This window comes from Eurosta solidaginis, chromosome 1 (genome assembly GCF_040869045.1).
Source record: "Eurosta solidaginis isolate ZX-2024a chromosome 1, ASM4086904v1, whole genome shotgun sequence".
NCBI lineage: Eukaryota > Metazoa > Arthropoda > Insecta > Diptera > Tephritidae > Eurosta > Eurosta solidaginis.
The window spans coordinates 60,130,344-60,145,533 of NC_090319.1; the positions used below are offsets into that span (position 1 = coordinate 60,130,344).

At 39.3% G+C, this 15,190-nt stretch overlaps 1 protein-coding gene across 1 annotated transcript in view; it reads left to right on the forward strand.

Moving 5' to 3' along the window:
• NKCC (sodium potassium chloride cotransporter) overlaps positions 1-15,190 on the forward strand; it is an 87,621-nt gene that overhangs the window by 51,227 nt on the left and 21,204 nt on the right. Inside the window, exons 3-7 of the mRNA XM_067792014.1 lie at positions 6,342-6,726; positions 9,603-9,836; positions 9,915-10,231; positions 14,368-14,754; positions 14,832-15,179. Of these exons, the coding sequence (XP_067648115.1) occupies positions 6,342-6,726; positions 9,603-9,836; positions 9,915-10,231; positions 14,368-14,754; positions 14,832-15,179 (1,671 nt within the window). The remainder of the gene's footprint in view (positions 1-6,341; positions 6,727-9,602; positions 9,837-9,914; positions 10,232-14,367; positions 14,755-14,831; positions 15,180-15,190) is intronic.

Genomic DNA, 15,190 nt, shown 5'->3' on the forward strand with positions numbered 1-15,190 from the left:
AAAATAAAGCGAACAGTATGATAAACTTTGATTACAAAACAATCAGTGCATGGACATAACTTAATCCAAAATAGCGGAAATATTAATTTTGGATACAAAACAAAATTGGTTTGACATAAGGATGAAACCATAGAGGATCGTTATTATTTTATATAATGAGTGTAGTAAATTATGCACATGTGTATATACTTACCGGATAATATGTTTATATCAACGCTCATATACCATTGCCCTATATGTTGCATGTATATATTTGCCTCGATAAGCGATTACGATTTAATATTGCATCCTAAAATGTACTTGTATGTAGAAATTATTCCGTGCATGCAACAAACGAGAATTTTTCTTTCAACAAAGCGGCAAAATAATCAAAACAATTTAAAAAAAATCAAAAATAATCAATTACTTTTGATTATTTTTAATTTTTTTTTGAGTTTTGATGACTTGATCATTTTTGATTTTTTTCAATAATCGTAAAAAATTATAATTTTTTTTTGATTATTTTTTTAATCAATTGAAAAGTAATCATTAAAAATATAAAATAATGGCAATTAATCATTAAAAGGCGTTTAAAGAAAATAATCAATGAAACGGCTAATCATTACCATTAGTAATCATTATTTAATAGGTCTGGTCTAAAGCAGGGGTCTTCGCTTCATAACAGAACTGTGCAGATTCAATTCACATTGTTTGCTTCGCTATTTTGCTTATGGATTGTATTAGTCGTTGCCGAGCAAGCGCAGTAGCAACATCGCAGAAGGCTATTGTTTATTTAATTTTAAGCTGGGGACATTGGTGCTTTATCGGTAACCGTATCGGTAACCTTTTAACAGCTGATTCGACCAACCTTATGAGAATCAATGCAATCGATTATTGGTGCCGCCAAGGTCGTAACCGTATCGTAGCCAACCAATTCGGTTTTGGTTTACCGTCGTAACGATAAACAGCTGATTACGTTAGGGATACGACGCGATACGTCAAACGGCACCAATGACTCCAGCTTTAAGCTTTTTATACTCAGCTGAGCAGAGCTCACATAGTATATTAACTTTGTTCGCATAACGGTAATCGGTAACGGCATAAACTAATCGAGATAGATATAGACTTCTACATATCAAAATGATCTGGGCGAAAAAAGAAATTCATTTATCCATGTCCGTCCGTCTGTCCGTCCGTCCGTAAACACGATAACTTGAGTAAATTTTGAAGTATATTGATGAAATTTGGTATGTGGGTTACTGGGCGCTCATCTCAGATCGCTATTTAAAATGAACCAAATCGGACTACAACCACGCCCACTTTTTCTATATCGAAAATTTCGAAAAACCGAAAAAGGGCGATAATTCATTACCAAAGACGGGTAATGCGCTGAAACTCGGTAGGTGCGTTAACCTTATGACGCAAAATAAAAAATTAGTAAAATTTTGTACAATGGGCGTGGCACCGCCCACTTTTAAAAAAAGATAATTTAAAAGTTTTGCAAGCTGTAATTTGGCAGTCGTTGAAGATATCATTATGAAATTTTCGCAGGCACGTTACTCCTATTACTATACGTATGCTAAATAAAAATTAGCAAAATCGGATGACGAACACGCTCACTTAAAAAAAAAAAAACTTTTATGTAAAATTTTAACAAAAAATTTAATATCTGTACGGTATATAAGTAAATTATGTCAACATTCAACTCCAGTAATGATATGGTGCAACAAAATTCAAAAATAAAACAAAATTTCAAGATGGGCGTGGCTCCGCCCTTTTTCATTTAATTTGTCTAGAATACTTTTAATGCCATAAGTCGAACAAAAATTTACCAATACTTGTGAAATTTGGTAGGGGCATAGATTCTATAACGATAACTGTTTTCTGTGAAAATGGGCGAAAACGGTTCAAGCCACGCCCAGTTTTTATACACAGTCGACCGTCTGTCCTTCCGCTCGGCCGTTAACACGATAACTTGGGCAAAAATCGACATATCTTTACTAAACTTAGTTCACGTACTTGTCCGGCTATGACCACGCCCACTTTTTCGATATCGAAAATTATGAAAAATGAAAAAAATGCCATAATTCTATAACAAATATGAAAAAAGAGATGAAACATGGTAATTGTATTGGTTTATTGACGCAAAATATGACTTTGGAAAAAGCTTTGTAAAATGGGTGTGACACCTACCTTATTAAGTAGAAGAAAATGAAAAAGTTCTGCAGGGCGAAATCAAAAGCCCTTTTAGAATACTCATTAACACCTTTCATTTGATACCCATAACGTACAACACACATTCTAGAGTCACCCCTTGTCCACCTTTATGACGATATCCCGAAATGGCGTTCACCTATAGAACTATGGCCCAATCCCTTTTAAAATACCCTTTAATACCTTCCATTTGAAACCCTACCCTAGGTTCATTTTGCTAAATGGTAATTTTCCCTTATTTTGTCTCCAAAGCTCTCAGCTGAGTAAGTAATTTTCGGTTACACCCGAACTTAGCATTCCTTACTTGTTAATTTTAGTATTGTAACGAATTTGTGTCAATGGGGTTTCTAGAATTTAACTTAGTTACCAGCTATAACTACAGATGCACGTTATAGCTTCTCATATGCGCCGTGTATATGTGAGTGATACTTGCACAAATTATTGCCTACTTTTGTTGAGCATCTCAGATAAGATATATGCATGTGTCTGTGCGTTTCTCTCAGCTGCGTGTACGTACATATGTGTAGACATAATGATTGAATCGTTTATGTAGATACAAGTGACTGCTTGCTTTATTGTTGTTGTGGCTTTATGTTAGCTTTGGGCTTTATTAGTATCAGATTAGTAATGTGAGTATCACTTAGTGTCACTAAAATTCGTCACAGTATTATATTTTATTTCAATTTTTTGATACTCTCATGTAATCAAATAATATTTACCAAATGTTTTTTGAATATTAGCAAACAATACGTGCATTCGCCTTTCTTCATTGCTCGTTGATGAACGACTAAAGCCGGAGTCATTGGTGCCGTATGTCGTATCGCTGTAATCGTATCCCTAACGTAATCAGCTGTTTATCGTTACGACGGTAAACCAAAAAGCCGGAGTCATTGGTGCCGTATGTCGTATCGCTGTATCCGTATCCCTAACGTAATCAGCTGTTTATCGTTACGACGGTTAACCAAAACCCAATTGGTTGGCTACGATACGGTTACGACCTTAGCGCCACCAATACGCGATTGCATTGATTCTCATAAGGTTGGTCGAATCAGCTGTTAAAAGGTTACCGATACGGTTACCGATAAAGCACCAATGTCTCCAGCTAAAACCAATTGGTTGGCTACAATACGGTTACGACCTTAGCGGCACCAATAATCGATTGCATTGATTCCCATAAGATTGCTCGAATCAGCTGTTATAAGGTTACCGATACGATACGGTTACCGATAAAGCACCAATGTCTGCAGCTTAAAGCACTATCACTACGTTCATAATTACAGTTTTATTTTTGAAGAGCTCTGGTCTAAAGCTCCATATTCGCAACATTGCTAATACGCACATACTAACATACATGCATACAATTGACGTGAACATCATACTTTCGAAATTATCTACGAAATTTTACAGATGCTTTTTCTGATAGCCATTGTAAATTTTACCAATTTAAACAATGCTGATGGCTTTAATTATCTATGTAGATAAATGCAATTAATATTTAGCAGCATAATTAATAGTGTTAATCGAATTTAATTCATACATTTTTAGTAAGCTATAAATGAACAACTCGTTTGTATGCTTTTGAGTTTCAAATTTGTTTGGCTTTAAGGACCAATTAATGGTGACTTATCCATAACCAGAAAAAACAGCTGATAGAACCAACCTTATGGAAATCAGTGTAACCTATTAATGGTGCCATACCATAACGCTAACGTCATAACTATACCATAACCAACCAATTGGTTTATGGTTTCTCGTGATATCCATAACCTAAAAATATTCGAGTTGGTGAATTTATTAACTTTTTGTATATTTTATTTATTATTTTGGATACGTTTTGACTAAGAGACATATTGTTTGTGGAATGTTTGTAATTTTTTGCGTTTTCTTAATTTTTATGAAATTTTCACAATTTTTAGCTTAAGGCACCATTAACTGATGCCAATTTGATATGGATAAGTAAAAATATGGTTACGACTATGGCGTTAGGGTTAAGGAAGTTTAATTTGCCCTTTAAAGGCCAATTAATGGTGACTTATCCATAACCAGATAAAACAGCTGATCGAACCAACCTTATGGAAATCAATGTAATCGATTAATGGTACCATACCATAACGCTAAAGCTATAACCAACCAATTAGTTTTTGGTTTTTCGCCATATCCATAACCTAAAAATATTTGAGTTTGAGAATTTACTTTTTGTAGATTTTATTTATTGTTTTGGATACTTTTTGACTAAGAGACTTATTGTTTGTGGAATATGTTTGTAATTTTTGGCGTTTTCCTCATTTTTATGAAAATGTCAGCTGTTTAAGGTTATGGCACCATTAATCGATCACAATGGAGATGGTTATGAATTTGGGTATGGTTACGACTATGGCGTTAGGGTTAAGGATGTTTAACTGACCCTTTAATCATTTCGCTTGATGGCTATAAATGCTTCGTGTTAAAATTGTTAGGTAAATATATGTGTATGTACATAAATATATCGATCACTGATTGCTGTTTATATTTAAGTAAACATATTTACCTTCATATATTTGATATGTTTGAATTTTTGATTTACAAAGTTATAGCCATTTTATTATTGATAATTATATGAGCAAATTATATTCTTAATTTCTCTGAGATTTTTTTGGCGGAATTCTTTGAAGCAATTTTGTTTACAATTTCGGGAATGCATGAAAAGTTAAGTGGGCATAAAAGTACAATAACAGAATATTCTATTCTGGTATTTTTTTTCGAAACCCATAGAGCGATTTTAATGATAAAGCTTATAACTGTATGATCCATGGGGCTAACGTCATTGTGCTGACAGTTGAGGCCGCTTAAACTATGCTTCTCATTTCACGTAGCTATGAAAAAACGACAGCAGAGCTCAACAATTTGGTTGGGTATTGGCGCTTATTTTGGTGTTGTTGTAGCGATAAGGTTTCTCCCCGAAGCCTGTGGGGAGTATTATCGATGTGATGGTCCTTTGCCGGATACAGATCCGGCACGCTCCGATAACACAGCACCATTAAGATGCTAGTCCGACCATCTCGGGAACAATTTATATGGACACATTAAACCTTCAGGCCATCCCTCCCTCCCATGAGGACCTTGCGGTCGCCAGAGCTTCGTCTGTTTGTGAAACAGGATTCGCCGCGGATATATTGGGTTTGGAGAAGCTATATATTGCGCTAGCAACCTGAAAGGGTTGCTCTACACAGCCCCTTGAATGTGGTATTTTAGTCGCCTCTTACTACAGGCATACCTACCTCGGGTATATTCTGACCCCATAACCCGCTGGGTTGTTACCATCGTCGTCGCATCTCTCATCTTCATCGATACCTCATGTCGCAGCTGTAATTTTCCGGTAGCGGTAGAAACGGTTTAGCGCCTACTGTGGCACTGTACAAGTTGTGGGGTACTGTACAAATTTTAGTTGAAGTATTATGAAATTTCATGGAAACATAACCTCTTGGTATGCGACGCTAAGTTTTTGGGCTTACATTAGCCAAAACGTTCCCCCATTCAAACTTTAAAGCCAAGGGAACTACTAGGCTTCATCGAGGAAGTCGGCTTGGATGAGGCTCTGTGAAGGAGATGAAGGCACAATGGTCTAGGTGACAGTGTAATCCTCAACAATTATCTGTCAATCTATTCTTGGACACACCTTTTTACTGATCGTCTCCTGGGAAGTTTGTCAAAATTTAAATTCAAGAGGAAGATAGATTTCCTTGTGGCCTTTTCAACACTCCTCGGTGGCCGTAGAACATTTTATTGACGAGCACAACGGCGGATTAGCGCAAATTAGAGTCAGACAGGATTGGCCGCATCAACCAAAGAGAAGGCAGTGAAAATAAATTTTAGCTAGAAATAAGTTTGTCTGATCAGTTTTTACACTGCAAGTGGTCACAAGGGGTACGAAAGGCAGGTTTTTCTGCACAGATCTTGTCTCAGAGATTAGAATCTACCTTTAGAGCACCGTAAAGCGAAAAAGCTCTCCTTTTCCTCTCCCCTTTTGTTTTGATCCAAACGATAACCATAACCCATTTTGTGCTAGAAATCAGGATCTTTATCTCTATGATGCAACATTTACTGTATATTATGTTATAATAACTGTAAACAATCTAATAATTACAAATTCATTTTTACCTTTCCCACAGGCCATACAAATGCCGGATCCCCCACCTGAGAGCAATAATCACATGATCAAACTTGGCTGGATCAATGGCGTCGTTATACCGTGTCTACTTAACATTTGGGGTGTCATGTTATTCTTGCGTCTCAGTTGGGTTGTCGCTGAATCTGGTATAATGCAAACCTTAATTATAATTGGTATATCGGCCGTAGTTTGCGTGATCACCACACTCTCCTTATCTGCGATCAGCACGAATGGCGAAGTGAAAGGTGGTGGCGTATATTTTATAATTTCACGTTCATTGGGTCCAGAGTTTGGCGCTTCAGTTGGTGTTGTGTTTGCATTTGCCAACGCTGTAGCGGCATCTATGAATACAATTGGATTTTGTGACTCACTAAATGATCTATTGAGTAAGTCAATGCAATAAAGTGATGCAACATTCTTTTTTGGATTGGGGATGAATGATTTCAATTTAGATTCCAAATGTATTGATTATTTCAGTTTATTCTGAAGGATCATAAAAACTTATGAGCTTCCTATGTTTAGAGTTTCACCAAAAAAAGGTTAAACCGATCCCAATTCGTGTAAGTCTGGTTAAAGGGTTAAGTGTTCCACAAAATTATACAGAGGATTACACTGCGACTTTAAGACGACACATTCTTTCCTTCTTTATTAACGCCCAATACAAACCAACATTCTTAAGAAACTTTTGGTAAGTTTTCAAAGAGTGAAGGTGATCAAAGTGAACCAAGCAACTTGTCTCCCTTTTAGAAATTATAACCTCGGAAACGGTTGCATAACTCTACTGCTTACAAAGAGTCCCATCCAGCGTGACCTACAACTTCACCACACATACGATCCATAGTCGAAAGAAAGATGCGGACAGTTTACGTTGTGCCACATCATCCTGATCTTCAACTTGCTTCTGCCGGTAGCAATTCTTGCTATTAAGATGCGCCGTGGCCTTTCGAATTAGCTGAAGTTACGTTTTTCCGTCACATGGACTTCTCTATGACTTCCTAAATATGTAGAACTAAAGTGCTCTTGTGCTAACTCAATGGAGATAGCAATTCTCTAAAAGCACTGGACCTGAATGAATTTAATCTATATGAGCTTCTTTTAGATCCAGAGGATGGTGTTGTTGTATCCATTGAAGTAAAGAAACAGTCGCCAAACTCTTCATCCATAAAGCACAATATGGTAACTTGTCTCATAGTCTGGTTGATGATAGCTCTGCTGGCTGGACCTTGTTATGCTAATGGATAACTTAGGCTCAGAGGAAAGAGGGCGGATCTCCACTGAGTTTGGAAACTGTGGTCGCGGAAGACTTGGTCCCCTCGATTGGCGTCAGTTATTGCAATGCCGGGTTGACTAGCGTGTTTTACTAAACAACTGAAATTGAGAGATCGAAGGAATAATTTATAAAAGTTCTTCGTTAACAAGACATTATCTCTACTAAAACCTGACTTTTCCATGACTATACGAACGAATTGATTGCGGTGAGCAGATGCATACCAGGTACAGCAATTGGTAAGCACCAACTGCAATACCGAGAAAGCTATGCTCAATTCCGGGACATTGCCATTAGAGCTTGTTATCAAGACTGATCACCTATGACCTTTACTTGGACGGTGTGTCTATTTGACGAGTAGCTTCTGTCTCAAATTATCCGAGATGTGCCGTAATACTTAGTGTCTTTGAGTCCTACGAGGCTTCCGGAAAAAGGAAAAGGCAGATTTTAGCGTCCGCACGACATGTTTTATTAAAATCTCATTCTTTCTGCATGAGCTAAATTAGTAACAATGCACACGGCGCGAAGCAACGTTTGATTAACGTCCAAGTCCCCCAGCGGGTTAGGGGGTTATATACCCGCGGTAGGTATGCCTGTCGTAAGGGGCGACTAAAATACCAGATAGATTCAAGGGGTTGTGTAGCGCAACACTTTCAGGTTGCCAGCGCAATTTATAGCTCTGGCGACCCCGAACTCCTCATGGATCTAGGGGGTGGGAGGGCGGTATGGCCTAGAAGGTCGCATGTGGTCATAACAAATCGTTCCCGAGATGGTGGGGCTTGGTACCGGAACGTGCTGGATCTGCATCCGGCGAAGAACCATCAACATCGATAACACTCCCCAAGACCTTCCGGGAGTGTCCTTATCACTACAACACCTTCATCTAACACAATATTCGAATTTAACTACTCATCCGTACGAGCAGAACCGGAGCTAACTTCGAGGGCTTATTTGCTCCGCGTGGTACCAACTAGTCTCTGGTCCGACTTTCGTATCGAAGCTACTTCCGGTCGAGTATACACTTACTCCGGGCAGGCAGCCTAGAAAAAAAGAAAAATTAGGTGCCATCCTCCGTCTTCTCCGTCGAAATATGTTCATCCAAAGGATACTTATTCAACAATTCAACGGATCTTTTAGCCTCTCTAAGCCGTGCTGGTTTAGAGATACGTACCTTTATAAGTCTCAGGTGGGCAAATCCCCATATCAAAAATCGAAACATGCCGAGTGAGCTCATCGACCACCTTATTTCAAGACACCGAATTTCATGAAATAATACATCGGCTGGTTAGCTTCGCTACAATGCCCAAACACACCAGATGCCAAAGAGTCGTCTGGCGAATCGAGACGAAGGCTAGCCTATTAGTGACGCCTGGATTTGAGAAATTGAAATAATCTTGTTTAATTCGGAGGCGGCATAGATATAGATCTAGCCAGAAGTGTTTCAGAGTCTTTCGTTCGTTCTCTACAAGCCATTTTGAATCCGCCCGTTATAACTGAAATTTCAAACCTCTGGTCACACCTCAGGCGGCTTGTTGGATTTTGCCTTATGTGATATTTAATTGAATCACTTAGTCTGTCTTCCATCTCAATAGTGCTTTATTGGTTAGGATTGATTATTAATCTTCAATAAACATCCGTTCTCTGATGAACCTAAGTACGAGCGAAAAACTCGCCTTCCGTACCATTCTACCAGACTAAGGAAATAAGCGAAATGATGACGTATGTCTAGCATTGACTGACCGATGTCCGGTGGAACTCTCACACCTTTATACACCATGGATGTCCACAAATCCCGTTAAGTACGATTTTGTTTCATTGATGCTGAAGCGCCGGATTTGAGGATGATAGCTCAACAAACTGCGCGCTTCCTGTAGAAAGGCTGGAAGCATACATAGGTTCGATTTGTGTAATCATTCAACTCCCCCCCCCCCCCCCCCCGCTAAAAATTTCTCATACGCTTTAAAACTATATTGAAAATAAATGTTTATTTAAAAGAAAGTCATGGCTTAAAGATCATCGATGGTGGTATTAATGACGTACGTATTGTGGGTGTATGCACCATTGTCGTGCTGATTCTGGTTTGTTGCATCGGCATGGAATGGGAGTCCAAAGCGCAGAACTTTCTAATAGTCACCATTGTTTTGGCTATATTTAATTTTTTGATTGGTGCTACCATCGGACCACGGGGTGATGAGGAAGCAATCGCAAAGGGGTTTGTCGGCTTTTCGTGTAAGTTTAAATGCTACATTTTACTTGAGAAATAACAATTTGAAATGAATTTTTATTTTTTTCTTTGCATATTTTTAGGGAGCAACTTTCTAGAGAATTTCGGTGCTGACTATCGTTTTTCGGAGGGTGTGAATCAAGATTTCTTTAGCGTATTTGCAATTTATTTTCCCAGTGTAACGGGCATTCAAGCGGGTGCAAATATATGTGGTGATTTGAAAGATCCTGGTGCAGCGATACCAAAAGGAACATTTTGGGCTCTCATGATTTCTATGGCTTCATATGCTATCTTCGTGTTATTTGCGGGTGGAGCAGCAGCGCGTGATGCTTCCGGTAATGTGGCAGATTTAGTTAATGGCACTTTAGTCAGCTCGGAATTACCATGCAAATTGAATGGGGTAAGTAGCTAAAAGTATGCAATGTGATCATTTAGGTGATCGATCATTATCATTGTAATTGGTATGTTTATGAAGCAAGCTTCGCGGGATGTGCCATTTTTAGCTAGCTCACCCCCCCCCCCCCCTAGATCCATCAGGAGGTCGGGGTCGCCAGAGCCTCGGTTTTTAAGGAAACAGGATTCGCCACGGGTAGGCGAGGTTGAGAATTGGGTTGTAGAAGCTATATATTGCGCTGGCAACCCCTTGCGAGGGTTGCGCTACACAACCCATTGAATCAATTTGGTTTTAGTCGCCTCTTATGACAGGCATACCTACCGCGGGTATATTCTAAGCCCCATAACCCGCTGGGGCATCATCCGCCTCTTCAATTTTATCTGTTTCCATATACCCTACTACTACTTTAATTCAATCTGTCTACGCGTGTATCACCTCGTCTGCTATTTGGACACCCTTGCGCCAACCATCTACCTACATTGTGGCGGCCACCGTGGTGTGTTGGTAGCGTGCTCCGCCTACCACACCGTATGCCCTGGGTTCACACCCCGGGCAAAGCAACATCACAATTTTAGAAATAAGGTCTTTCAATTAGAAGAAAATATTTCTAAGTTGGGTCGCCCCTCGGCAGTGTTTGGCAAGCACTCCGAGTGTATTTCTGCCATGAAAAGCTCTCAGTGAATACTCATCTACCTTGCAGATGCCGTTCAGAGTCGGCATAAAACATATAGGACCCGTTCCTCCAATTTGTAGGAAAAATTAAAAGGAGCACGACGGAAATTGGAAGTGAAGCTTGGCCTAACATAACTTCGGAAGTGATCGCGCCTTGTATTTGTTTATTTTTATACTACGATGGTCATATGGCAGCTGCAGACGGCTTTAGCTTACCTTTGGCTAAAACTTTAGCTGTTCACCCAATGAAATTCAGTAAATAAAATAGCACTGAAAATCAAAGTCTGTATCTTTTTCACAGTTTATGTGATGTCACAGTCACTTTAGCTTAATCACAAAATAATCACTTAAAAACAGAAAACGTATTTCTGATGAAAGTTTCATTAGCTATGAAAAAAGTTTCATTTGCTTTGAAAAAAGTTTCATTTGCTTTGAAAAAAGTTTCATTTGACTGGTAAATAGTTTCATTTGACCTGAAAAATCCTATAGCATAGTGAAAATTTAAGGGACAGCACAAATATGACCCAGATGCATGGGTATTTTCGAGACTTAGTGTGGAGTTGACGGCGGCAATTTTTGAAGAAACGGACTGTCATATTGTTGGATAGTGGAAGCCGTAGGTTGTCCATCTTTGAATAGATTAAAGTTCTGAAATTAACATTGACAGGAGTATAGTCTAGTCAGTATGCTGGACCTATCACAGAAGCCTGATAAAATAAAAGCCTCAAGACTATAGTAGTAAGTCGGTAAATGTCTCCAAGAGGCTTTTGTTTCAGCCTTCAACTCAGCATAAGAAAAATATTGTATTAACTATAAGTAGCTTTAGACATGGGCTTGTTTCATATCCACGCTTTAATACGAGTTTTTAACGTCAAGCCTGAACTCTTCAATTGATGAGCGTGGAATTTAAGTCGTTCGCCCAGTGCACGATAGTACCTAGTAACGTGGTATATCTTTCATAATTCTTAACATTTGCGTTCTTCCTTTTTCTACTTCTGTCGATACAAGCCTTTCTATAAGAAGACATCATACAATCCAGCGGGTTAGGGGGTCAGAATATACATATACATGTATGCCTGTCGTAAGACCCGCCTAAAATACCAGATTCAAGGGGCTGTGTAGCGCAACCCTTCAGTTTTCCAGCGCAATATATATCTTCTCCAAACCCAATTGTCAACCTCACCTATCCGCGGCGAATCCTGTTTCACTAACAGACGAGGCTCTGGCGACCCCAAGCTCCTCATGGAACTAGGGGGTGGGCAGGGAGGGATGGCCTAAAGGTTTAATGTCGCCATATAAATCGTTCCCGAGATATCGGGCTAGCGCCTTAATGGTGCTGTGTTACCGGAGCTTACCGGATCTGTATCCGGCAAAGGACCATCACATCGATAACACTCCCTAAAGCTATCGCTACAACAACAACAAGACATCATACAGTCGGAGAGAGACTTTTTCTACATTAAGGTGACAGAAAACTCACGCACATTTATAGGCTACACACTCTTTTTGAAAAGATATAATTCAATGGGGCATTTTTTGTTTATTTTCTTGAAAACCGCTCACACATGCTTGGAACCTTGTGTTCTGCCAACTTCAGTAGAGCTTCAAACGCTTCAGCCTAGGTGGGTGCATATTGTTGTAGTTTACTCCATATATTGGGAAATTAATATGGTATCGCATTTCACAGTGTCCTGCTGGACAATTCACACCGAACTTATATCAACCCACAAGGCTTTAAGGACTTTGTATTATAATAATTCTACTGTAATTAATAATGTCGAGACCTCAAATGAAAGAGTTTTCCACTACTGTACTAAGTGCAACAGCAGGGAACGTCCTGACCGCTCTCTTATGCCGCCACAAAACAGTCGACACAGCTTGCTCAGTTCGGTGATTTCTAATCTTTGAGTAGTCTTCGACAACCATATTAAGGACCGTAGCTGACAATTGATCTAGCAGTAGAACTAAACCGTGATGGTACAATCTATTATAAGAGCGTACAATTACTGACGTATGCTGGTGAAATTGATATTATTAGCCTAGAAAAGTGCGCTGTGAGTTCTGTCTTCTCTGGATAAAGTAGCAAAAAAGTGGGTATTGTGGTAAACGAGGACAAGACAAAGTACCTGCTGCAATCCAAGAAAGAATTGGCGCATTAGGGCTTCGACCACGTCACTGTTGGCGGATATAAATTCGAAACTGTGAAGGATTTTTATATTTGGGAACCAGCATTAACAGCAAAAACAATGCCAGCTTAGAAATCAAACGGAGAGTAACTCTTGACAGCAAGTGCTACTTTGGACTGAAAAGTTAAGTCCTCTCTCGACGAACAAAAATCACGTTCCACAAGTCGCTCATCATACCTGTCCTGATGTATGGCTCGAAATCATGGACAGTGTCGATAGAAAATGAAATGGCTATTGGAGTATTCGAGATAAAAGTTATCCGGAAGATTTATAGTTCTGTACGTTATGACGGCGAGTACCGAAAGTGGTATAATGATGAGCTGTTTGAGTTTTACGCAGATATGACGATAGTGCAGCGATGAAAAACCAAAGATTCGCTGGCTAGGTCATGTTACGCGAATTGACGAATACGCTCCGGTGAAGAAAAAATTTCAGTCGACACTGTAGTTTGGCAGCAGAGGAAGGATGAGACCTCCACTGAGTTGGGAGAGGCAGGTGGAGGAAGACTTGACCTTCCTCCCAATGGGCGTCAGTTATCGCGATACAGCAATAGCTGGCTCTACTTATTACGAAACGGCCAAAATCGCTTAAGCGGTTAAGCGTCTATTAATAATGATGATTAGGTGACAATTGAGCCCACCAAAGCATTAAATGACCGTGTGCTCTTTTGGGAGATAGCTCCATTTTAAGCCATAAGGCCGAGTGCGAGAAGCAAAATGTGCCAGAGAGGGTTGTTTCCAGTGTAACCTTTGGGTATTTTGCTTCGGCTAAAAATCTGATTAATAAGTGTGATGTGGTAGGACTGGCACATGATTTCCGACACTTTTCTGTCCTCTCCATTATGTCGAATTCTTTCCTGCTTGGTTGATCACAGTAAGCATCACACGCATAAGTTTTATGGCCAAACTCTGATTCATCATTCTCCTTTTTCACACATACCACTATTAGGAAATCCGCCCTTGTATTCAAAGCTCTGTTGGCGTTGGGCGCTACTCATCTATTATAATTGTGAGTTGGTCCTGTACTATGGGTCTAGACGTATTTTTATAGCGACCATGTTGTACTAATGTATATGATATGTAAGTTCGCCTCTTACACTATAGAGACATTTAATTTTGTGAGTTCCGTAGGGCACTTAGTCAAGGACTACATTTTAGCAATAGGTTTTTTCGGGCTTTTCAGGGGAGTTCACACAGTTACAGTAGCCGTGTTTTGAAAGAACTAAATTTAATGGAACCCATAACCTGTACGTCATCAAAATTATACATTTTTCTCTTTTCACAGACCTGCGAATATGGGCTGCACAATTCTTACTCCGTTATGCAACTTATGTCTGTTTGGGGTCCATTGATCTACGCTGGCTGTTTTGCGGCTACGCTAAGTACTGCTCTAACCAACATTCTGTCTGTACCACGTCTTGTTCAAGCTTTGGGTATTGATCGTATTTATCCTGGTTTGATTTTTTTCTCCAAACCTTATGGCAAACATGGCGAACCGTACCGGGGTTATGTACTAACCTTCATCATATCTGCTGGATTTTTACTAATTGGCGAATTGAATGTAATTGCTCCACTAATTTCCAACTTTTATTTGGCATCCTATGCGTTAATAAACTTTTGTACATTCCATGCATCGTTCGTGAAACCACTCGGTTGGCGTCCGACATTCAAGGTAATTTCAAATGCGAGTTCCGCGTGCAATTTATAAAAAGTTTTAAAAACTTTCTTATCTATTGATTCAATTTTTAGTATTACAACACATGGCTCAGTTTATTTGGATTTATTCTTTGCATAGCTATTATGTTCCTGATCGATTGGATATCGTCTCTCATAACATTAGTCATCATTTTTGCCCTATATCTGATCGTTATGTATCGGAAACCGGAAGCTAATTGGGGCTCGTCAACACAAGAACAACAATATAAAGCCACATTGACTGCGGTTCATCGTTTGCAAAATGTTTCGGATCATGTCAAAAATTATCATCCACAAATTTTGGTACTCTGTGGTGATCCAAGTAGTCGTCCGCCGCTAGTCGATTTCGGCAATATGCTTACCAGACACAATTCACTGATGTTTATCGGAAATGTTGTACCGGTAAGTCCATA